At 54.2% G+C, this 25,657-nt stretch overlaps 1 protein-coding gene across 8 annotated transcripts in view; it reads right to left on the reverse strand.

Annotated features, from left to right (window-relative positions):
- Positions 1 to 4,081: 4,081 nt before the first annotated feature.
- Positions 4,082 to 25,657, reverse strand: part of CDK5RAP2 (CDK5 regulatory subunit associated protein 2) — a 178,167-nt gene continuing 156,591 nt past the window's right edge. For 7 of the 8 annotated variants that reach the window (XM_033427340.2, XM_033427339.2, XM_033427335.2 and 4 more), the window contains 10 exons: positions 22,818 to 22,934; positions 20,580 to 20,769; positions 19,480 to 19,601; positions 18,187 to 18,435; positions 15,422 to 15,499; positions 14,124 to 14,389; positions 12,881 to 13,024; positions 8,068 to 8,194; positions 4,592 to 4,638; positions 4,082 to 4,174 (listed from right to left, as the gene is read on the reverse strand). In XM_033427340.2, the coding sequence (XP_033283231.1) occupies positions 4,118 to 4,174; positions 4,592 to 4,638; positions 8,068 to 8,194; positions 12,881 to 13,024; positions 14,124 to 14,389; positions 15,422 to 15,499; positions 18,187 to 18,435; positions 19,480 to 19,601; positions 20,580 to 20,769; positions 22,818 to 22,934 (1,397 nt within the window). In that variant the 3' untranslated portion in view covers positions 4,082 to 4,117. The remainder of the gene's footprint in view (positions 4,175 to 4,591; positions 4,639 to 8,067; positions 8,195 to 12,880; positions 13,025 to 14,123; positions 14,390 to 15,421; positions 15,500 to 18,186; positions 18,436 to 19,479; positions 19,602 to 20,579; positions 20,770 to 22,817; positions 22,935 to 25,657) is intronic. The other variant, XM_049711583.1, reaches the window with a different exon arrangement.

The following is a 25,657-nucleotide window of genomic DNA, read 5'->3' on the forward strand; positions in this document are numbered from 1 at the left end:
GGGAAGTGGACGGGGGCTGCTAGGCAGAGAGCAGCATGTGCAAAGGCCCTGTGGCTGGAGAGAGGAACGCCCTATGAAACTGGAGCATGGGGAGCTGAGAGGGCAGGTGGCTGGGGGGGAAGGAGGAATGGGCAGGGCTCAGCACAGCCAGGGCCTGCAGGCGATGCTAAGTGCAATGGGAAGCATTCAACGTTTTAAACCAAGAAGATAATAGGATCTGCTTTACATTTTGAGCTCTAGCTGTCGGTGGGGACATTTGCAGAGGGCAGGGGTGGATGTGGGGAGGCCAGCTGGGAAGCCATTGCAGCAAATGGTCCAGGTGAGAGACGATGGTCCAAGGTGGACCATCTGGAGATGAGTGAGGAATGGCCTTGAGAGGTACAGTGGATAGTGAGGCCATGGTCATGGATGAGACACAGCGGGTGAGGGAGAAGGTGTCGAAGACGCCTCCAGCACACGCTGCTGGCCAGAGGCAGGACCTTCACAGAGATGAACGAACAAGCAAACCCCAGTGATTTGGCCCATGTCCGGGCCTCCCAGACGTTATAAATCTTTATCCTTCCCCATCATCATCTTGCAGATGAGGAAATGGAAGCAGGTTGTATTAGGAGCCCCAAGGGCCACAGCAAGACCCTGGGCCTCTGGACCCGCCCACGCCCACCCCACCTGGCGCCCAGCAGAGTGAGCTGGGAAGGCCCCATCTGCGGCCAAGAGGTAAACACGACTGGCCCCAAGGCAGCGTCCTGGGCTTCTCTGGAGACGGGATGAGTCATTTCGATAATTGAATTTTGGAGTTAGACTTAAAATATGGCCAAGAGTGAAGAGGCAATTTGGCAGGGTCGGGAGCCCCCAGGCAGGTTTCTCTGCTCCACACTGCGGAGAACTTATTAACAAGATCACTCTTCCTCCCGACCACGGCCCCATTTACAAGCAGTTCTCAGGGCTGCTGTGGCACAGAATTCAATTGTGTGTCTCTGGGCTCCAGCTCTGGTCACCCAAAGACGTGTTGGTGGAAAGGGCAGAGAGAGAATACTTGGGTTGAAACGCAGGGAAGGGCTGCAGGTTTGGGAAGAGACAGCGTTTCAGGGAGACCCTGTATAATTCAGAGGACAGGATCATTTCGAGAACAGGTTTCAACAGACTCGGGTTCAAATTCTGGCTCCAGCATGTGCTCAGGTGGCGCTCCACCCCTCAGTTTTCTCACTTGTAAAATGGGCAGGTGGTACAGATAAACGAGCCGATGCCCAGTGTGGCTGCTGCTAATCAGGTGGGCGCCAGCCTGTGGGGGGCGAGCGGGCCCACGGGCAGAGGGCTGGTGCCTCCCTCCCCCTCCTTCTCGCTGGGTATTTAGCCCCTGCGGCTGCTTCTCTCAGGTGGCCTCAGGCACACGTGGTGGTTAATTTCACCAAGGGGGAAACTGACACGGGTTCTGATTAGGGCTTCAGAGCCTCCAGAATTCAGCGGCTGGTAAAATTAACTCACCAGGGACAATGGAACATTCCCGGAGGGTCCAAATTGTCTTTATTTGTGGAGTTTGTTCCTGGCCCTAATCCAGCCCAGGCACGTCGGGCTGCTCGCTCCTCTACCTCCCAGAGGAGGGCGGGCCTTCACTAGCCCAAGGCTGGGAATATTTTTACTCGATTCCAAACTGGGGGATAAAAATACACTTTGCTTTGGATTACTGTGTTCCTGAAAAGCTGTGGGTGACTGAAGCAAATGGCCGGCTGGATTCCCAGAAGCCCCTGCTCTCGGGCATCCGGGGTTTACCACCCAGTGGGCCGGGATGAACCAAGGTCTCCCCTCACAGCCTTTCCAGCTCCCACAGGCCAACCACGTGCCAGGCAATATACTCAGAACTAGCAATGAAGCAGGCACTAACTGTGGGTGCATCTGAATCGGGGTCTGGCTTCCAAGGCTAGCCTGAGCTCTGACCACTGCACTACACCACCTAACCCCCAACTCCACCCCTACCCCCCACTTACACTCCTGCGTTTGTGCACATCAGCCATGGGAACTTAAAACAGTGCTTCCGAAACTCGCTTGAGACTAGCCACTGAAGAGGAGTCACTGATTTTTGGAAAGGCTCTTGTTCAGCTATTTCCAAATTACACAGGTTCACCCCGTGTGAGCAGGTCTGGGCTGAAAGGTAATCCCCATTTCACAGGTGTAGAGACCTGTAACAGAAGCGTCTAGACCCACTCGGGTCTAGATCCCGGCCTCCCGCTCCCTCCGCAGCGCCATGACAGGAACCCAAGCGGAGAAGGTCCTTACTGACCACGTACCCACCCATCACTTGATGGGTAAGAGGAGAAGAGGTGCGGCCCTGGGATGAGCGGCCCAGGCCGACTCCCAGCCCGGCCTCTGCTCCCCGACGCCCCCTGCCTCCAGCTGATGCAATCACATCACCTCAGGTCACCGTCGTGCCTCGGGAGCTGCAGGGGCGGCAGCGCAGAGCGGGTCGGGGTTTGGAAGGACAGGAGGGGTCAAGGCCCGGCCCTACCAACCACTCATAAGCTAAGGACCTTGGACGGGTCACTCGGCTGTCCTGTGAACACGGGAGTGGTCCTGACCTCCCCAGAGTCCCCACCTCCGGGGAGGTCACGGGGGTGGGGTGCGGAGCCCACAGACCGCGCCGGACTGCGCGATGGAGCCGCGTCACTCCGCAACCCCACGGTGGGGGCGGAGTCTTGAAGGACCACTCGGAGCTGCCTCGGCGAGCAAATGGTGGGAGATCATTCCAGAGAGGGAGCATCCCGGGCCGAGGCTGGGAAGCTCCCCGGAGCTGGAGGCAACGCAGTCTGCCTGGAGCGCGGAGGCAAGGGGGCGAGGCGAGGAGCAGACCGGGGCCCCAGGGACTTGTTAGGGGTGAGGGCGGGACGGCACGGTGGTCAGACCCGCTTCCTCTCTACACCTGGTCTGCTGCAGGACCAAGGAGGGACCAGCCGGGAAAGGAAAAGGAACCACAGAAAGGAGCCTGTGGCCGGAGACAGAGGTAAAGGGAGCAGAGACGAGGATCTCCAAGCGGTCCAAGCAGAGGGGGGGACAAGGGAGTGAGCAGGCTGACAGACAGGAGGCGGTGGACAGAGGGCAGAATGTCAGCACGAGTGATGCACAGGGAGAGCAAACCAGGGTGGATGCAGAAAGGCCCAGGACGAGGGCAGGAAGAGGGACAGAGACCCAGTCAGGGTTCCAAATGCTCCCAGCTGTGGGCTGACAAACGAGGCCCAGCTGCCCGGCTGCTCAGTGGCTCCGAGGTGGTGGGCACGGGGCCGTGAGGCAGAGAGAGCAGAGCTGGGCGTGCAGCGTCGCGTCAGGGCATGGCCGGGGAGGCCCCCTCGGTCAGTGCCTCTTGGGGTGCCCTGGGCCAGTGTGCAGGCTCATCTGAACCCGGGGCCAAGCCCTACCCTGTTCACTTCTCGGGGACACTGTGAAGCTCGGGCAGGACAAATGCAGCTCAGGTGTGGCCAATGCACCAGGCAGGCCAGTGGGGAGGAAAGACCACCACCACCGTCAGGACACTGCGATGCCAAGTCCCCGCCCCAGGCCTCGCTGGGTCTTTCCCACGCTGGGCACGGCACCCCCGCAGGGCGCTGCTCCGGACGTCACCGTGCCGTCACTGTGCAGTGCCGAGGGCGCCCCGGGCACCCTGGCCACACCACGTGGCATCGTTCCTCTCTGGACACTGGGTGGCTCAGCACAGAGCTCAGGCGACCTCTGAGGGCCACGCCAGTCCCAAGACCCCCAGGCTGTCCCGGGCTTTAGGCTCTGCACAAAATAACGGCATCACCAGGTTGAATGAGTCGTTAAGTGAGCATCTTCCAGCTGCGGGGCTGGCTGAGCACCAAGCAAATCCAGGGGAGGCGGCGGGGGGAACGCGAGCCCACCCCCGGGCCTGAGAGTAATGCCTCAGCTCCGCGCCGGCCCCGGACGTGAGAGGCCCGGCGTCTGGAAGCTCCCACCCTATCTGACAACAACTCCACGCCAATCTTAAGGTGAAAGATAGGCCTCCTTTGGCCAGACAGCCCTTCTCCCCTCAGTAAGCGGGAACCACGCTTGAAACAAAGAGACAGGACGAGCTAAGTGGGGAACCACGAGTTTTATTGGCTGGAAGTTCTCCTCAGGAGCCTGGCCTGCTGGGACTGGACGTTCCAGGATGGGCACTCCCGGGCCTAAGCTAGGAGAAGGGGGGGAAAAAATGAGAATTTTAGGTCCCACGGAGGGTCTCTGGAGTAAGATTACTGACAGAATTAATGGTGAGAATGCTATTCTGAAACTACTTTCAAAGACATACTGTTTGATCAGTAAATATTTATAGAACCAGATGATAATGAAATATTTATCCAACGCCTACTATGGGCCAGGCATCGTCTGCTGTATTTCTCACTGGTAAGAAACGGCACACCAATAATTAGAACAACCATCAACAACACGGCATGATGAAACGAAACTTCCCGTGCGCTGCTGGCAGAAAAATACAACTGACAGAGAACACGTGACCGGGTTTCACCTTCAACTTCGTTTTTCAAAAGAAGTCATTGCCAGCCCCACACCCATTCCCATCCCCCAAATGGCTTTCTCAAAGGGGCATCACCTCCAGGTTTCCTCTGGCCTTCCGAAGGATTTTGTGCGTAACGACCACTAAGGAAAGAGCAAAGAACGGGATGATTAGACATAGATGCCCAGGAAGACAGTGTAAAAGCCAAACGCAGGGAGGAGCCCCCAAGCCCCACATGGTTCAGGCGTGTGGTCAGCCCTGTAGCATCCAGACCCAGACGTGTAAGGCCCCACCTGCCCCATCACACATCCCAGCATCAAATAACCCATCAGAGAGGGTGGACCAGAGACCCCTCCTCAAGTCCAGGCTAAGCCACAACCTCAGCGATACTAGAAGGCAGAGAGCGACACCACGTTATAGACGGAAACTGAGGCTCTGCAGGGCCAGTGGGACCCCCAGGGGCCCGCCTCTGCGGGCTGGGCTCGTGGTGCCGGGCAGGGGAGAGGCCTGCACCTGACTAGGGCCCCTCAGCCCCCCAGAGAAGCAGCGCTGGGAAGGGGGTGCGCCCGCTCCAAGCAAACCCACACGTGAAGGCCAAGCAAACCCACAGGTGAAGGCCAAGCAAACCCACAGGTGAAGGCCAAGTCGGGGGTCGGGGGCACAGCAGTCCTGGGAGCGGGGGCCTGATGGTGGGGAGGAGGACCGAACCGTGGGTGTCTCTCTCCTGAGCTGCCCTCCAGTGGCCCCCTGGGCCAGGCACACTCTACCTGGACAGCAGCGGGCGGGGCGGGATGATCTCACAGGTCCCTGTGATCTGACTGGTGCCCTCCGAGCTGCGTGAGGCAGATCCCCAGCGCATCAGAACCCACGGGGGGGGGTGGGGGGGGGTGGGGGGGGAGTGCCCGCTTTCAGGGCAGCAACTGTAAAGTAAGGTGGCTTCTTCCCTCAGTCCGTGTCTTGTCCAACAAACACCAGCAGCAGCAGGAATGCCGCCACTGAGGGGAGATCGGCCCGATAAGGGATCCACCTTAAACAGGCTTTGGTGATGGCCAGGGACTCCGGCTACCCCCAGGGAGGACACACAGGCTTCTGGAACTGGGCCTTTGGCCAGTGGGGCCCAAGGCTGAGACAGTCTCCCTGTCGGTACACACGGCCCAGCTGCCCAACGGCTTATTCGGAATAGGTGCCGTGTGGTGGCCTTGAGAAAATGTTTCTTGCCTCACGAAAATTTCCATCTGGAGGCAACGAAGTCTGTTTGCAATCTGTGACACCGCGGGAGGCGACAGATGGTGTGGGCTTTGTTTTTAACTGGGCAAAGTGAATTTCAGAGGTGTCCACTGCCTCTCTGTGCCCTTCCCCAGCCCCACGCTGCAGGGCAGACATTCTTAAGCTGGGCCCAAGGCTATGTGTTGGAGCGTCCTAAATCCTCAGAAACCATGTGCAAATCTTTGTGTGTACAAGGATGCGTGCATCCTTCTGGGGAGAGAGATCCCCTCTCCTGAGGTTCGCCAAGGAGCCTGTGACCCGGAAAAGATTCGGTACCATGGCTGTGGAGGTTAAAAATAATGTTCAAACAGTACTAAAAGTACGGAACGAGCTAAGTCTCACCTGGCGCAAGTGTGAAGGGGCCCCACGTCTGAACAGCACTGCCCACGTTCAGAGCAAGAAACTCCCACTGAGATGAGAAGCCCGAGGGACAGAGCGGGGAAGAGCTTGTCCCAAATCAAGGCTGGCCCCAGGCAGAGGCGTGACTAGAGCCCAGGTCTGTCTGACTCAGCACCTGCTCTTCCCACCTCAGCAGGGCACTGGCAAGGAAGACACCAGCCTCAGTGGTGTCCAGCGGTGACAGGTGGTTTGCCAGCTGTGACCTCAGTGCACACCCCCCAGGGATTCCCGTCTACAGGCGGGAAGTGAAGTGGGCGGTTCCAGGTCACGTGGAGAGGGTCTTACGGTCACTCTTTCCCTCCTCTCCCTGCGGACTCTGGGAGGAGCTGGAGTGTTCGCCTTGGCCCAGGCAGGGAGCAGCCCCAGGCCCTTACTCTTCCTCGTCACCAGGTGGGGAAGGGAGAGGAGGGAACACTACCCAACTTCCACTCAGTCCCTTAGAGCCAGAGCAGACCCTGGGAGGCTGGCGGGGTTTGGGGAGTTCAAGTCATTTATTCCAGGTCACACAGGAGAGCGGAGATCTGAGCTGCGCTCACTGACGATGGCAGGCTCAGCGACCCGGGACTCAGGGCTGGGTTCTGTCCTCTGGACCTGCCGTGGTAACTCACCCATCTGAACCTACTTCCGAAATATGCTCACCTGCAAACAGGGGTAACTTCATGTTCCCTGTGACTGCCTGGGACACCGGCTACAGGGCAACGCCAACGCCGAGCGCGCCAGTGTTCCCTGGACCTGGGGGCTGTACAGAAGCCCGCTTCCCACCCCCTCAAGAGCCGCTCCCGGGGCCGGACCCACCTGGCCCACAGCTACCTCAGGCACGGCCTCGATGGCTCTCCCCACACCCCGCCGCCTCCAGCGCTCCTCTTCTCTGCCAGTGGCTTGAACCCCCAGGCGGAACCCCACGGACACCCACCGGTCTGCCAGGGCCGCCTCCTCACCCCCTCTCAGCCCTGCCCCGCCCCCCGGCCCTCCGTGCTCAGCCAAGGGGACCTAACACACGATGGACGCCGTGAGCCCCACGGCTCCTTCTCGGGTCTGGTCCACGAGGCCCCTCGTGACTCAGGGATGTGAGGGCCTGGCCACCCAAGGCCTGGCGGGGCCTGTGCTGCTAGGAGGCTCCGCCGCGCGCACGAGGGCACGGGTGCCGGGGGCTGAAAGCGGGCAGGGGGTTTGCGCCTCTGAAGCCCCTGGGCCAGGGCTGGGGCCACCTTACAAGCGTCATTGGATGTCTCCGGCCTTGCGTTTCCGTGTCTGTCTAGGAGTGTCTTTCTCAAATCGGTGCCCTCCTCTGGATCCCACCGCCCGGCCGCGGGCCCTCCTCACCTGCCTGGACCGGCCGCCAGCAAGCCCTTCTCGACGCAGATGGACAGTCCGCTTGGAGTGGCTCCCACCCGAGGCCTCTCACGCGGCGGCCCCGGTGCCCCAGGCCCCTCCCACCTCCACCTGCCACGGGCAGCTCCAACTCCAGCAACATGAGCTGCTGTCGGCTTTCCTCACAGGCAGTCTCACTCCTTGTCCCTCTGCCCTTGCCCACACTGTCCCCTGTCCACCTGACCAACACCGACTCCTCCTTGAAGACTCAGGTCAGGTGTCTCTTCGTCCAAGAAGGCACCTCCCAGGACAGAGTGACCCCCTCCCCATCCCACCTCAGTGCTCCCCGAGCCCCTACACATGTTCCCGTCACTGCACGCCACACACCTGTCTCCCCAGGGAGGTGACAGTCCCTGGCACGGAGCGGCCCCTCCACAGAGGTCTGATAAGGGAATTCATCTGTCTGGGCGGGTCAGGATGGGTGAAGTATGAAAGGAAACCCATAAGCAGGAGGTGTGAGGACAGCCCAGGGCTGGGGTTTTGGTCCTCAGAGGCAGGCAGTGGTCAGCCGTGGTGGCCGCCGCCCAGCTACTCACGCTGGTCAAAGATGACTTTCTCCTGGCTCTTGCTCAGCTGCAACAGCTGCATGGTGTTTTGCAACTTCTTTTCTTGTTCAAACAATTTTTTGTGTAGTTTGCTGATCTCTGCCTTCAATTCTCCAGTCTAAAGAGAAAGGGAATTAGAAACATGAACACAGAATATAAACGTCAGATCACAGAGGAAGAATTACAAAACCACGTTAAAAGTGCTCAACCTTACCAACAAAGGTATCTGAATAAAAACTAGAAGCCTAGTTTTCTAGGCTTGCTCTGCTGGTCAGATGGTGGGGAGGGTGTGGGCAAAGCCCTCTCACAACTGCTGGTGGAGCTGTGCACTGGCACAGCCCAGGTGGAACCACGCCCGGCGAGATGCAGCAGAATGTAAAACGTGCTCAACCCTCTGACCCAGCAATTCTACACTTGGGCATCTACCCCAAGGAATGGTAACGCAGGCACGAGAAGACGCCTGCGCACCAGGATGTTCACCTCAGCACTGCTCACAGCAGGACAAAAAAAAAAAACACCTGATTTGTTTCAATGGGGATTTAGATAACTCAACTACGGTACTTACATAATATGGAATGATTCTGCAGCTATTAAAAATGATGCCGTAGAACTTCAGTTATTGACATTGAAAGATGATCATAATTAGTGACAAAAGTGCCCAGAACAGCTATTGTGCGCCACGCACTCCTGTTCCGTAAAATTGAACACATATATTTCTATCCATAGGTGTGTATATCAAGATGTCTAAGCTATTTGATGAGAGAGACATCACGAAAATGTTTATAGTGTTTTAGTTCTGAGAGATGGGATCTGGAATAATCATTTTCTTAATTTATCAGCATTGAGGGTTTTTTTCCCAAAAACTATAATGCTGGTATTTTTTTAATGCTTAAATCTTTTTTTTTTTTTAATTGGAGTATAACTGCTTTACGACGTTGTATTAGTGTCTGCTGTACAATGAAGTGAATCAGCTGTATGTATACCTATGTCCCCTCCCTCTTGGGCCTCCCTCCCTCACACCCACCTATGTCATCACAGAGCCCTGAGCCGAGCTTCTTGTGCCTTACAGCAGGGTTCCCGCTAGCTGTCTACTTTACACAAAGAGAACATAAAGGTATTATTAGGGGAGTATGATCTATTAGGAGAACCTGTTTTGATTTTCCAGAGGTGAGGAGAGTGGATGGGTGGCAGAACTAGAGTCCCCACACCCCTGAAGTGAACATGTGAACACCATCGCGGCTGTCTTAACCAATCTCCACTGAACTAGTTCACGGGGTTAAGGACACTCCCTTTCTCATAAAACACCTGGACTGTGAGGTACCCCGGCACAGGCCACCCTGTGCTACACTGAAATACCTCTGCTCCCAAGAGGGGAGATGTTGGGCTGTCAGCTTACGAAGAGCCACTTTAGTTTGTCCCCAAACTTGTTTATGGCTGTTGTACTTGTAATCAGTTATATAATTTAATTAAGTATTAAGTAAACCTATGAATTATGTGTATGAAAAGAGAGAACCGGTTGAATGAAAACTAACATATGTTTCGGGAAACACTTGATAAAGACGAGTCACTAAAAACACCACATTTCTGGCGAATTAGGTGTGGGTGAATAAAAGATGTGGGAGGAACACAGTCTAGGAGGATTCTATATTCAAATTGCTTTGCAAGTGCCTAAGTTTTTTCTTCATCTTAAAGAAACGGAAATTGGAAGTGACAGACATACATTATGGATATAGTTTATGAAAGAAAGAAGATGTGGAACTTCAATCAGCAGACCCATATTCAAAGAAAAGGCCCTGGCCCTACATCAAAAGAGTGGCAAATGAATGTACATTTAACTGTTTTAAGTTAAACTGAAATGTTTAAGGTATGTATCATTTTTTGATTCCCTACTTTAACCTACTTTTAAGATTAACCAATTGTGTCGGTTACAAGGACTTCAACTGTGCTTCCAAAACAGATCCTAATTTAAACATAAGGTTTTCTTTGATTCTTCCTCAAGCTGAGAGCCCAGAGACTTGTGTTCTGGTGGTGGCTGTAGGCCACACATTCTGGGACAAAGTCACTCTACATTCAGAGCCTTAGGTCCACATCTGTAAAACAGGGATGATGCCTGACCCTCTCGTCACACTGCAGTACAGTGAGACTCAGATGAGAGGATGCCTGAAGATAGGGAGAATGATTATTGCTCACCTCGCCTGGCTAACCTCTATTGCTCTTTCTAAAGTCAGCTCAGGCATGACCCCCTCCAGGTCTCCTTCAGACCCTTCTCTACCAGGAGTCTAGGTTGGTTACTGCTCCTTTGGGCACCCATCGTGCCCAGTGCTTCCTCTAACGTTGCCCGTTTCATGGTAGATTATAACTGGTCATTTACTTGTTTGCTTCCCCTCCTAGACTACAAGCTCCCTGAGGGCAGAACTCAATTCTTCCCTCTGACCCCCAGCGTCTGCCATGGAGTAGGTGCTGTGAGACCATCTGTCAAGTGGATTTATTTTTGGGTTTATTTTTATTTATAATTATGTAAAGCATTTATACAGTTTCAAAGTCAAATTTATGAAACAAGGTCAATTCAGAGAAGTCTACCCTCTATCCCTGTCCTTCCATCCTCTTCCTTCCCACCCCTACATGTAGACTGTTCTGTGACTGTTCATCCTTCCACTTAAAAACATTTTTATAAATGAATACGTGTACATATTTGTATCTCTCCCCACAACTTTCTTAGATAAACTGACATATATGATATACACTTTCCAGAGTAGTCCCAGGGACTGACTGTAGGAGATGCAAAAGGCAATTTAACGACACTCAGAGAAAACACCAGGTAGTAAAAAACCACTGGAGCTGCTGGTGGAAACTTGGAAATCTGCTTTGCACAGATTTCACACCAAGAAAAAGGCACTGTATGAAACATAGACAGGGACAGAAAAGTGGCTAGAGGCAATTTAACACCACACAGGGGTCTGTGTACACCAGCAGCCATATCAGAGCAACTCCAAGGTCCTTTTTCTGGCTCTAAAATTCTGTGATGCTAAAGTGAGCATAATCAATTACCCGAGAAACCCTCGGAAATAAGGGGCAAATCATCACAGGCACTGACCAGTCCCTAGACTAATTTGCTAGCGGGGGAGATCAGTGTGACTCTAATTTGTATTTATACACACTCACATGATAGAAATAAGAACTGCATTCCATCTATTTAACAGACAGTACTATGTACTGAGGTCAAAAACACTGCATCAAGGGTGAAATGTTTAGTTCAGACACATGCTTTAGAAATCATATGGGAAAAAAAAAATCATATGGGCAAGTACCAGTTTGGGAGGATGAAAGGAAATTACTCATTCATTCATTCATTCAAAAATATGAACAAAATAGACATGGCCCCTCATGGAAAACAGAGGGGCACAGACATTAAACAGACAAGTGTGTAATTATAACTTGTGATAAGGGCTAGGATGAAGCAGAAGAGGATGCTATGATAAAGTGACCGGGAACCCTCTCTGACCTTGAAGTAACATTTAAGCTGAGGCCTGAGAGGTGAGAAGGAGCCAGTCGGCCAGGAGAGAGCACCTGTGCCTTCTGGGCTCAAGATGGAAGAGAGCTTGGTGGGTTAGGAGGAAAGGCAAGGCCAGTGTGGGGCTGGAACCCAGTGGGCCGCCCTTCCTCTCCAACACGCCGTCTTCCACTCCGTGTACAGATTTCCCTGCACAATGACTGCTCGTGTACTTCCCCGAGTTTACGGCACCAAACTTCCTCCCCAGGATCCCAAGACAGAAACCTAAGCACAGGCTCAGCAGAACCTTCCGAGGTGAGAGAGCTGCTTCACTGCTACTTCTTTGCCATGGTTGGGAGATCTGAGAGCTGTCAGAGGGGTGAACTAGATGAGTGACGACGTGGAATGCACATTTCCCTTCTGCCTTCCTGATGGCCTTTGGTAAAAATTTATAGGTTAGATAAAGGGGGAAGTATCTATCAGGCCACCAAGCAAAGAGCTCTAACTCTTCCTTAACAAGTAGGCTCCTTCTTCCAGGGAGGTTTCCCTGATTATCAGAGCAGGTGCTCACCTTGTCATAATACGACATGTTTCCCACACACACAGACCCGGGGGACAGGCTCTGCTCTGCGCCATGTCAGATGGGGATGCAGATGGAGATGGGAGCAACCGTTCTTAATTCAGTCATGTTCAACTTACTGCAACGTCTAGCTTTTAAGGGAAATTTCAATGGTTTTGTAATAAATGATTTTGTTTGGTTAAAAAAAAAAAAGTAGTTTCTAAGTAGTTAAAATAGATTTACAAACCCCACTAAAATAGGATGCTGAAAGCTATCGAAAGGCATCAGAAATGAAAGACATTCTGAGCAGGATGGAATGGCCTAGTCCACGAGGAAAACCTGGGACTTAAAGCTATAAATCAAAGCCTGTCCTTGGGATTCAACACCTGTGCCTTCAAAGCCAGCTCTGCACCCTTGAGTACGTGCCTCACTGCCCGAACCTCAGTTTCCTGACGTGTAGAACATGGACAGGGTTTCCCTCAACAAAGATGTGCTGGCGCTGGGGACACGGTCGGGTCCAGGCGGCAGGCCAAGCTTGCAGGGCCCCAGGGGATCAGGTCAGAACCGGCCTGGAGCAGCCAGCGCGGTGTCGGACATGTCACTCGACCAACATGGCGCCCTCCCTGCCCCCCGCCACCCTCCCCAAACTGAGGGCACACCTGCTGGAGGCCAGGTCCCGGGCTGGACATGGAGAAGCCTGAGACACAGGCCCCAGCGGCACCCTCGAGCCTCTGCACCCACGTGCCACCACCCACCTGTTCACAGTGGAGCGTGCACTGGCCACTGGTGGGCAGTGAGACCCTCCAGAGGAGCGTCAGTAACCTCGAGGCCTCATCCAGGGTCAGCCTGGCTGCGCCGACACCGGTGACGAAGCTGCTCAGGGGCGCCGGGTGTGGACGCTGCGGGGGGGGACGAGAAGGCTGTTACGTGCGGTCTTGAAAAAGATTATGGACGAGCCAGCTTTAATGGGCAGCATAAATCCCCAGACCGCAGGGCCTGTGCTCCGCACGCCAGGCGAGAGCCTGCTGCCGGGCGACACCAATTCATTGTTCTTAAAGACAGTGACTTATAGATTATGAGAGAACTTCGGTGGTGACGTTAGCCCGGTCAGTAAGCATGATTGATGGCCGCCTGAGTTCACTCCATTTACTGGGCCAAGAAGAGGGTCCCCGCAGCCACGGAGCCTCTCCGGAAGGTGAACGACGCCAACGGCAAGCGACGCGAGACGAATGTTTCCCCTGGAGTCTGCATGGCGCCGGCGGGAGGCGGAGGTGCCCGCACAGGTGAGGGGGGTGACCTGCAACGCTCTTCAGGGAGCAGGATGACGGAGAAAGAGAGCGCCTTGGCGGACAGAGACCTGGGTTCAAATCCAACTGCTCTGAGCTACTCTCCCTCAGCACCTGCACAGCGGGAATGACATCACCCACCGTAAAGGCTGCTCTGGGATGAAAGAAAATACGATCCTAAAAGGTCTTGTGCAAGAACAGCGGCCGCCAACCATCTTGAGGCGGCTGCAGGATGGCTCGCGGCAGCAAGCGCATCACAGACGGCAGCGTGGTGGACCAGACCACACGCTGCGTGAGGACCAGGACCTCAGGCACCCCGTTCACCACAGCAGCCCCAAAGCCTGAGCACGGAGGCCGGGAGGGCGACGGACAGGTGACTGGGTGGGAGAAGGGATGGACACACTGCAGGACTGAAGGATAGAGGGATGGACGAGACACTGGACAGGCCGCGGAGGGGCAGTGCAGCGGAGCCCAGCGAAGCGACCGCGGTAACACAGGCACAGACCTCAGCAGTGTCCCTCCCGCAGAACAACGAGCAGCCTCGCAGCCCGGACCCGACCTCGTGAGTTTCGTGCGCGATGCTCCCTGGCCCCTCTTCCCAGGGCCTTACTGAGGACCCGTGAGCCTCTCGCCCCCAGTGCCCTCGGCCAACACCTTCCACCTCCTGCCCCGCTGTGCATCCCTCTCCCTCCAGCTCTGTCGCTCAGGTTACCTTTGCTGCCAGCTCTTGGCTCGTGGGGCTGGGAGACTCTTGGATCTGAACGTCCATCTCGGCGAGGAGCTTCTGGCCCCGGCCAATCTGCTCGCACAAGGCACCGTAGTCCTCAATCAGGCCCAGGACATGGCAGCCACTCTTGCTGGCCCACAGGCGGTGGCCAGGGACCAGGCGGCACACGTTTGAGGCGCTGGTGATCGAGCTGCCACTGTCGCAGGAGAGGGCGTCCATGTCATTTCCAGAGAGTGGAGGAGTCTCTGAAGCTACAGAACGAGAAGGAAGATGTCAGACCTATCTGGGGCGGCACCCTGCATTCGATGAGCTGCGTTCAACGATGTCTAGCCAGCCAGGAGGGCTGAGAGCCCTCTAGCCCAAATGCCACCTGACACAGCCCCGAGGGGAAAGAGGCCTGGAGCCAGGACCTCAGCCTGTGTATTACCCGCCGTAGGCTTATTCATCCTGTGGGAGAAGCTCATTTCAATCCAACGAACACTCATCAGGCACCGGCTCTGCAGAAGAGCCCTGATTCACACAGACGAATCAAGCCTGGGCCTGCGCTTCAGGGGCCCGTGGTCTAATCGGAACACAGATGCCATGTGGGAGGTGTAACAGCGTGACGACAAAGAGCCGGAGCTCAGTGGACAGAATAATCAAGCCTCTGTGCGGGAAGGGACGGCTTCCTAGAAGCAGCGACAATTGCGCTGGGCTGAATGGGTAGCAAGAATTATGCTACACAGAGGTAAAAGCCTGCCGCTTTCCACCTTTGGATCAACAGAAGCACGGACGGATAATTCGGACCGGGGCCATCAGGAAAGACATTTCCCTGGGCAGTTTGCATTCAGGATGAGTCTTCGGGAAGCAGCAGGATTTTCACTGGCATAGAAGTGGGCAAAGTCGGTCTGGCAAAGGCGGGGGCCACGCTGCGCAGTCCCAGTGACAGGGAAGTGCAGGCCCAACCGCAGGATGGTTTGACCCATCCGTGTGGCACCAGGAGGCCAGAGGGGTGTGGCTGGACGGGCCCACTCGGGCTGGATGCTGCAGGGCCTTGAAAGCCACGATAAGGCAGTCACACTTTAACCCAGGACAACAGGGAGCGAAACCAATGATGTGGCTAAGGTTGGTAACACCTGGGCTTGGAGAACGAGATTGCCAGCTAGAAATGCTGAGAACACAACCCCCCAAATCCTGCCAAATCCCCTGCTGAGTTGGGACCAGGGACCCCCCTTTCCTCCAATTTAAAAAGTCCCACTGCCAAACCCAACTGTGCCATAGCTACCCAGCCTCTAGCTTTGTACCTGATCCTGGCGGCACCGCTGGGGTGGAATCAAACAGATCATACGAATTGTCAGCTGCCACGGGACACCTGTCACCAGCTACAAGATGCAAAATAAGGGAAATAAACCAGCAAACGTTTTAGTTTCGCTCTCATCAGCATTTGAGAGAGAACTGAATGAAAACACAGTGAAGCACCAGACACACACAAGCATTCATTCAGATCCTCACTGGGCATCCCTCCCGCCAGGCCCTGCGCGGGACACGGGGGATACAGAGGGAGCAGGCCCGGCTGCCTCCCCGGAAGGACCCTCTTGTCCAGACAAGTAAACAAGCTGTTTCCCCTCAGGGGTCAGGGCTAAGGGAGGGAGGCACGGGGGCTGTGGGAGCTCAAGTGAGGGGGTAACCCGAGGAGAGACAGAAATGTAGGCAGAGGAACGAGCAGATGCCAAGGCACAGAGGAGGGAGCCCTCGTGACACATTCAGGGAGCATGAAGTGGGGGACGTCAGGCGGGACAATGTCAGGCCGAGACCTGTTTTGGGCTGGAGGCGGCTGCAGTAACCCACATAAGACAGAAGAGTGACCCGAAGTAGGATTTGGGAGGTGATGCGTTTGAGACAATGCAAGGAGGGAAAACCAGGCATATGCGGCACGAGATGATGGCCACACTCTATAATTCAGGAAAGCACTTTCACATCTGAACTCTCAGTAGCTCGGGGGCAGGATGGCACTGTAATTCAGGCTTCCTGGAAAAGGAGACCAATGGGCAGAGACAGGAAGTGATCTGCCTAGCATTACCCAGAGTGTCCGTGGCAGAGAGAGGACTGTGTCCAGGCCTCAAGGTGTCCTGCCCAGCTTGCTCCCCACCCAGGCCCCTCCAAAGAGTGCACTTCAACTTTGGGGCCAAGGTGCCCGGGGCTCAGCTCTGTGGAGCTGGCCCGAGAGCGACCACTTCCTGCAGAAACAGCAGTCTTTAGGCCAGAACTTTCAGACAGCTGCATTTAAATACCGTCCTGAAAAGTCCTGTGCAAAGGAAGAAACGCTGCTGCCTACTGTATAATTCTAGTCTTCACCTGAGGAAACTGGGAAACTTCTCCACGGAGACGGCGCTGTGAATTCTGAGCACGTCCTCCTAGATGCCTCTTTGGAGACCGCCCCCCACCCCCACCCCCGCCCCAGGGCTGACCCTGGACAAATTTCAAAAACAGGCAAAGGCTGTTCAACGGCCTCACTTCAACTGCCCCAAAGCTCCTTCCTGGGCGCCCCAGTCACTGAACTCTTCTCCCTGCTTCAATCTCCCTAGCTCACATCGACAACCTCCTCGGTCCCATCTCCTCAAAGCCCTAAGAAGGGCCAGGAGCAGAGCAGACCCCTATTTAAATACGGCAAGGCCCACTGCCAATGTATCCCCTGTGCAGAAGGCGGCAGTAGGGCCCCTTCCCAGCCCTGTGAGGTTCCCCTTGCAGGATTTTATCCTAAGAATACTGTTCAACAGAAAAAGCGTGTTAACGCCGATGTCTATTAAAGCTCCAAATCAGAGACCACTTTAATAATCATCAGGGTAACGGTTTGGTGACTGACAATCGTCTGAAAACAATAATTAGGAAGCCCGTGTGAAACAAGGGGAAACATTTATGATGTAATGTTGGGCAAAAACAAAGAAAGGACACAGAATGGCCCAAAAACCAATTTGAACATTATAAATTCACACCTACATTTGATTACCAAATGAAGAGACATATACAAAGCAAAAAATTATTATTTTGTAACCATGAAGGATTTTTTTTTTTTCCATATCGTCACATCATCTTTTTGGTTCAAAGTTTAAAATCCTTACCAAGGAGAAACCCATGAGCGAGTCACTGTAAGTTCCAGAGCTGGGTGACTAGGTGCTCTTTGAGAAATTGTAATTTTTTTAATTAAAGGCGACAGATGTAATTCCCAATCTAAGTAAAGGTAAGTCCAAACTTTTCTACGCTACTTGTTTATAAAGTCTGCTGGCATTCCTTGTCCCCTGGATGCACACACCCATCCACCTGGGCGTTGGGATGATGACCCCCAGACACCAGGGCTCCTGAAGGCCAGGTGGTACTTCAGACACAGCACCGGACCCGGAGCTGGAAATGATTTCTAGCTCCAGCTCTGCCACCTACTTGCTGTGTCACTTTGGGCAAGTCCAGTGCCCTCTCTGGGTTTTAGTTCCTTCATCCAAAGAGCAAAGACGATGGCCTGGCTGACTGATTTGAGCCTGGCCACCTGCCGGTTTATGCCCGGCCCTATGCAGGAGTCGGGCAGACGAGGCCCAGTCTGTCCTCCTTCTCCTCCCTACACAGCCTCTGCAGGGCTAGACAATAAAGCCAGAGGTAAACGCCAAACTGAACCAGTTTTCAAACCTGCCAGGAAGCTTTTGAGATCCTGAGATGCTGACAACCGGAGGAAGAGGTGAAGATGCTCTTTTAAAGGCAGTTAAGAGGGACTGAAAAGGATTTTCAGCAGTAGATCATGTGGACAGGACTAAGGGGGTGGCAGACAGCAGGACTGGAGGCGATAAGGGCGCTGGAAGCCCAAACCCCACTGCCCTGAGAATCAGCAGGCCCCACAGATGACACCATTTTGCCAAAGGTGACAGCTACTCAGCGGTCAGGTCCCAAGCTCCCAGGGTACACGGCGCGTCTGCTGTCAGTGAGAAGACACCTCCATGGGGCAAGGGCGGGATTCAGAAGCTCACACGTGCCGCACAGACGCGCAGGGCTGCATTTCAAACAGTGGGGCGAGGCAGGGCAGTACCGGGCTTGTCCAGCTGCTGGGGCCGCTCAGGGACAGACAGGGTCTGGAGAGCCAAAGTGAGATCTGCCTCCTGGGCCTTCTCCCCGCCCTGTGCCAGCTGCTCCTCCAGCCTGCTCTGCAGTGTGCTGTTGGTTTCGATGCTCCTTTCCAGCTGCGCCCGCAGAGCCTGGATCTCTGTCAGGAGGCCATGCAGGTGGCCGAAAGGGTCCTGCCCCCTCCAGCCTTCTCCCGATGCCTCTGCCCTGGTCTCTGCAAACACAAGCAAAGGGAAGCCTCGACACTGTCAACCGCCAGAGGGTCAGCCACCGAAGACAAGTGACAGTGCTTTCCACCGCTGCCATCACCACCCTCCCCGGCCCAAGACCTAGGTGCCATGGAACATAACAACTCGACCTGAAAAACAAAAGTCCTCGCAGACTTAATTGCTGCTATTCCACAGGCTAAATAAGAGCTGGAAATTAATTTTCGCTTCTGGCCATAAAGGCCTGACAAATTGCACACCAAACCCTGAAATTATGTCTAGTAGTAATAAAATCTATTTGGGCTGGAATTATATAGTGAAAGGGCTGATTTTAAGAGCCACGGTATATTTAAAAGACACAACAGCAAGAATAAGAAAAGCAACCTGAGGAGAAAATGAGAGCTGAGAGGTGACCCTTTTCTAGATAAACTTTCAATAGGGAGAAACCATCTGGAAGATTAGTTGCGGGAAAAAAAAAAAAAAAAGAAAAAAACCCCACCACACCTCAAAACGGATTCTAAAACACTAGAGTTTACAGTCAAGTCGCTCTGATCTGGTATCTCTCTAGGATACAGCGAGGCCCAGGGCCAGCAACCATCTCTATCAGCACGTAGTAGGTGCTCCAAAATTGTCTGCTGAATGAATGGGCAAAACAAAAACAAACACACACCAGCAGGAAAATGATCATAAAGTGATTTCTTGAGTGTCTACTACGTGCCAGGTACTGTGCTAGGACGCGCTTAATAAATGATTTCATTTAATTTTCACAACTGTACACAACAGAGATTAGTAGACATGTTTTACAGAGGAAGGAGCAGGCCCAAAGGGATGAGGTGACCTGTGGAAGGCATACACTGGGACGCGAGGCCGTGAGAACCCAGACCACCGTTCACCGGACTCCCGCTGCCACTTGAGAAGAAGGGTGGCCCAGAGAGCCTGCCTCAGCATCCATCTACTCTACCCTGGAGGCAAGCTTGGGGTTTCAGAACAGCGTTTCAGGAAAGAGGGCAGCCCGCCGTCCGGGGGAGCTCACCGGCCAGAGCACTTAGTACCTTGCAGCCTCCTGTGCTCTGCATCCAGCTTCTCGTACACCTTCAGCTCCACCCGGAGGGACTGCAGTAGCTTGTCGTTCTGCGTGAGCAGCTGCTGCCTCACCTTCACCTCCTCCTGCACCCTGGAAAGGCCCCGGCGCCATGGGAGCAGAGGTTATTCTCACGCAGGGGCTTACTTGACCCACAGGGCAGGCAATTCCACCGTCAGCCAGAGAGTGTGGACAAGAGTGACAGCATGGGGAGGAGTACCCCTCACAGCTCTGCTTCCCGAGGGCTCCTCCAGGCCCAGCCCTTTACAGACGTGATCTCATGTCATCTTCACAGACACCCTAAAAGGTATGTGCTCTCTAATCCCCAATTCACGGATATGAGGAAGTGAAGCTCATAAGGTTATGTCTCACCCAGGGGTGCACAGCGCAGGAGAGAAGCCAGCACTGTGTGATGGCGAAGACAGTGACCTTGCAAATCACTGCACCACCCTGGGGAGGTGAGGGCGAGGTCACGAACTAAAGGTGTGGGGCGTCCGGAGTGCTGACGGAACCGCCGAAACACGTGGGACGAGATGGGAGTCTCCGGGGGACCGCAGAGGGCAGTCAGCGTGATGCGCTCACAGCCTAAGGCAGACTCCCGCACGCCTCTGTGCAGAAACTCCCGTGGCTTCCTGAGTCACTCGGCGTGAAAACCGAGGTCCTCACCAGGCCTCGGGGTCCTGCGGGGCTCGGCCTCCAGTCACCTCCGTGTCCTCCTCTACCTCGGCCTCTCCTCTAGCTGCACTGAGCCCTGGCTCTGCCCTGCACAGGCCAAGGACACCCTGCCTCGGGGCCCTGACCCTTTCCAAGGCAAAGGATCTTCCCCCAGGATCTGCAGAGCTCACGCCCTCACGGCCTCCAGGTGGCCACTCAGATGGCATCCTTTCAGAGAGGCCGGCCCTGAACCACCCTGGATAAAACAAGCACTCCGCCCCCAGGCCCTGTCCCCCTTCCTTAGATGGCTTCGCTCCTCGTATTTTATTCCCACCTGACGTGCCACGTGTTGTGTGCTTCGTGTCCGTCCCCGGGCACCGGGCAGGGCCGGCAGGTCCGGGGCACCCTGACCCCTACCTGCTCAGCTCACTGCGGCTGTGGCAGACCTCCCGGAGCAGCCGCTGGTTCTGACTCTCCTTCTCGTCCACCTCCCTCTGCAGTCTGTCGTTCTCCGCCCTCACACAGGCGAACTCCCGCTGAAGGTGCTCCAGGCCGGCGGTCTTCCTGGAGAGGGACTCGCGCAATTTCTCATTCTCCTTCTGTTTATCTGCGTGCACAAAAAAGCACCAATGAGAGGAGACACCATTCGTTTTTTCCACCCTTATTATGCAAATACGGTGCTTGGGCTGGAGCGCTCAGAGAATACAAAAGAGAACGAGATTTCATCTGGCATTTATGATTGTGACATTCCAATTATCTCCTGCATTTTGGGCAGATAAATCTGTCAACATCTAGGGTGCAGATTAAACATCACTGGGATGAAATGGGCCCGTTTAGTCTTCTACTAAATAATGGGCTGTGCAAACCTAGCTACTTTGCCTTCACAGAGCAAACAGTGGGTAGAAATTAAAGACAGAGGCAAGAAACAGGGCCCCGAACTCTGGCGACGGGTGTTGGGAAAGTCCGGAAGCCTCCCAAGGAGGCCAGCAGGGCTGTGCGGACAGCAACCCAGCCGTCACTCTCAGGCCATGAGGCCAGCACGCCTGCTGAGGGATGAGGAACACGGGGGCACGGGGACCAATGGTCAAGGGCACAGCCTGGAGGCAGAGGGGCACGTTGGAGTGAGGCTCTTCTGTTTACTCAAGAGTACCCCATACTCTTGTGGGGTCGCTGACCCCACAACCTTGAGCCAGGCTCTTCACTCCTCTGTGCCTCAGTTTCCTCATACGTGTGGCCGGGAGTAGTAACTGAGTCACTACATGTAAGGGCTTCGCACAGGGCCTCACAGCACGCTGAAGGCTGCCAGCACTCCGGCACGCTGTTAGCCGTGCTGGTGGCGGTAACAGCTGACGTCGCCGCCGTGCTCACTGCAGTCATTACCTTAGCACCTCCCCATGTGTCACCCTACTTGCTCTTCAGAGCACACCTCCACGTAGGTACTTTTGTACTCCCCATTTTCCACACAGGAAACTAAGGATCAAAGAGCGTAAGACTTCACCGAAGTCACATAGCCAGTAAGTGGCAGAACCAGGATTCAGACCCAGGTTTTCTGATTCTACTCTTAACCCCGGCATGATCATCTCCGAGCAAGCTTTCTCCTCTTCCCTCAAGACTGCAGCCATGCTAAGCCTCCTATAACTCCTGACTGGTCCAGACTCCCCCCCAGCCCGCCCCGCCAGCCTCTAACCCTCGGGCCTCTGTCCTCTCTCTTCTATTTAAAATGCCCTGGCTCTTCTAACCTTAGGTCCCTCAGCTAACCCCTACTAATGCTCCAGACTCAGCTCTTAAAGACCAGCCTCCCCTGGGTCAGGATGCTTTCTCCGGGGTCCTGCGCCCCCTGAGCCTTTATCGCGGCTAATCCTCACCCTGGTCTGCCATGGGTTGCCTGGCGCTCTCTCCCATCAGACCATGAACCCCTGAGGGAAGGAACCGGGTCTCGCTCAATTCTGTATCAGAATCTACACAGGCTGTGATACAAAAGAGGAACCAGGAAGTGTTTGCTGAATGAATGAATGAATGGATATCTGCAGAAGCCCCCGTTTCATCTCTTAAGCCAGAATCGGCATCAGTATCCTCTAGTGAAAGTGGGATAAACGGGCCCAAGTCCCAGCTGCACCACCTTCTGGCTCTGTGGCCGCAGGCCAGTCAATTCCCCAGGCCTCAGTTTCTCACCTGTAAAACAGGACTAACAATAACGTCATCCCAGAAACATTTTAAGTGAAAGCTCTTTGTGGGTTAAGCTCCAAACAGACGGAATTAAAAGAAGCGATCTTTAAAATACCGGAGAAACTTGCCTGACAGCAGGAAATCTCTGAAATCTGGGGAGCAATGTATTCCCCGCCCTCCTCTCCCACTGTGAACTAAGCCAAGCTGAGAGGTGGCTGCACGGAGGGGAGGGTGACAAGTAAGGAAAGTAGCACTTACTAAGCCCCTGTCAGAGGCACCAGGCTGCGGGCTGGACAGTGCTTAGGTGTCACAACAGCCCTCTGAGGCGTTCCTATTTTACAGCTAAAACATACTGAGGTTCAGGGAGGTTAAGCGACCTGCCCAAAGTCACAGGGCCACAGGACTTGGTCTCACTCCAGCGCCTGCGTTCTCTCCACGCCACAGAGGGCTGTGGAGCTCCAGGCTGCGGACGGCTCCTCTCGTTTTTACCTCTGGATCCTTTAGCGAGCATCGTATTGAGGGCCTCGTTCTGCTTCCTCAGGAAACATATTTCTGATGTCAGAGAATTATGTAGCTCTGAGCCATAAGCAAAAATGTTTGAAGAACCTATAAAAACACACATAAATAGTAATTTATAGATAGACTCCAGGCCCGTATGGATGGAACTTTTTGGAAAACAGTTTTAAATAATGAGGAAACACAACACACAATGAAAATTACTCCTGTGAACTATCTAAGGTACTACCAGAGCCCAAAGGGAGATGAGAGGAAGCCTGAAAGAGGAGACGGAGGGGACTCCCCACATCCTACCCGTCCTCAGGGTGAACAAAGGAGAACCGGGCTGGCGGGGCGGGTGACAGTCTTAACCTCCACGATTTCTCTCCTGAGGTCCAAACCCTCAGGGGACCTCTCCACTGAGGCTCCGGTCCACTCTTCACCTTTCCCCCCAACCCTTCCAATCCCGCCCTCCCTCCTGTTTCCTGCGGGTGTAGACGGTCTCGCCTCTAACCCTAACCGGAGCCGGAAACCTGGGAGCCAGACTAAAGGCCTCTCTCTTCCACTGCCCAGTCAGGCAATCACGACTGCTGACTCTTCCTCCAAGATGCCTCAGACGCTGGCCCCCTCTTTTCTGCCCCTGTAGTTCAGCCTTATACCTTGCCCCGTTGCCTCTGCCAATGAGCTTATCATCCTAAACACGCTCCATTCAGGTTTTTTTCTGCTCAAAAATACGTGATGGCCCCACCATCACGTATTTGTATTTGGTTGTGTGATTGGCAAAAGACAATCACACAACCAAACACAAGGTCCAAACTTCAGATGTCTATTATTTAGCTCGAATCTCAAGGCCTACACCCCACTCCCTCTCACACTAGACCCTGGTGTCCTCAAACGCAGCCAGACTGAGCCATGCGTGCTCCAAACACACACCACACACATGGCCACACACCTCCCTGGCTTTACAGGATGAGGTACTCCCTTTGCCTAGAATGCCTATCACCTTCTTCACCTGTCAACTCGTAGCTCGTACTCACTGCCCTGAAGTGTAGACTAAAAAGACCAGGCTCTAAAGCTGGACAGCCTGGGTGTGAGGAAACTTACGAACTCTGATCGGTCTCCTTATCTGTAAATACCTGCCCGGGTACTGTCTATCTCCTGAAATCCTAGCCCTCCCCCCGGCCAGGCAGCTCCCTTGACACACCACCTCAGCACTGCCCGTGCTCGGAACTTTCTACGGCTGCACCATGTATGATGTTCATGTTCACAGCGACCCCTGGAGAGCACTTGCTGTGTGCAAGGCACTTTCTACACTTGGTAGGCGGATGCTGCCCGGCCTTCCTTACTGATGGAGTCTACCACACCGCAGAGCCCACATGCCAGACACCTGCTCTTCCAGTCCGGCTAGAACACGGTCATGTGCCACTTCTGGTCGATGAAACTTGACAGGAAGCCTGCTGGGAGCTTCTGGGAAAGCTTTTCCACCCGGATGAAAGGAGGACAAGGCAGGAGCACGTGCCACCCTCTTCCTTCCCCGCTCTGGACCCTGTCCTGAGAGGAAGGGATGCTGCAGCCGTCACAGGTACTAACCCCGTGCCCGGCTACCAGTCAGTCAGACTTCAGACCTGCCTTAGAAACGCCTGCCTCTGGATTTCTTGTTACGTACGAAGACATAAATCCCCATGGTTGACACCAGGTTCTACTCATATTCTGTTATCTGCAGCTGAAAACATCCTGATACACAACTGAGGACCTGTAACATCCGAACTCCCTCTAAGGAAGGTATGGTATTGTGTCTCCCGGAAGCCAGAGTTCATTCTCTTTCCACGCTACAGGCACTACCTTTTTCTCATGCTAGCGATTCACTGATTACAATGTCATCTGTGTTTTTTTATTCACGTGTATCTCTCCCCACTATCCTCCTCCACTCTCCCCTATGAACTCTGGTGTCTTTCCAGAGACACCTGGGCTTGAACCACGGCTCCGGCTTCTTAGCAGCTGCATGATCTCAGGCACGTCACATAACGTCCCTACAGCCTCTATTAACTCAATAAAAATGATGGATGGATGTTACTGTTACTGCTATTACCATGTGTCAATACACCACTGATGACACGCTGGAGCCAAAAGAAGACCAAAGAGCAACCTGGATGAACAGGAACAATTCTACAGAAGTCGTCTCCTGCAACCACAGCTAAGGTGCTGACTTTTCAAAGGAATAATCAGGCCAAGGAACAGTTCCTGACAAAGCCTGAGCTAGCAGGGTCCGCTTCGGATGCTACGAGGCCCATCTTTCCTCTGAACAGCATCACTATAAGCTTGTATAACCGGTGACAAGCCGGAAGATGTAACACATAAGATGACAGTTTTTAACAACGTTCCACCTCAACATTACAAGGAGCCATGCCTTTCTCAAACCTGCTCCCAAGATGAACATTTCACAGCAGGAGGGAGGCAGAACCACTATTATTTCTTTGTCTTTTCAGGGATTGTGACAACATGGTGAGAACAGCACGTCTTCCCACCAGCATAAATACTTTATGAATGCCTTTTTGTAAACCTTCCCATCAGAGTGAATTGCTCTCCAGAGCAACTGCCTGCTCCACTGTAGCTGGTGGCCATTTGAGCCCCCAAATAATTCTATAATTGGATTTGTCAGGGAAAATGTAAAACAGAATGAATCTAATTCAGGCATTACCAAGAGTGACTGTGATGGGCCCAGGCGTGTATTTCTTTCCTGTGTTTGATGTGACTAATAACTCAGATTAATCAATTTCCCTGGGAGTGTGAGGGGGAGGAGGGGCAGGATGCCGCTGGGGTAGGGGGGAGGAGGG

This window comes from Orcinus orca, chromosome 6 (genome assembly GCF_937001465.1).
Source record: "Orcinus orca chromosome 6, mOrcOrc1.1, whole genome shotgun sequence".
Lineage (NCBI taxonomy): Eukaryota > Metazoa > Chordata > Mammalia > Artiodactyla > Delphinidae > Orcinus > Orcinus orca.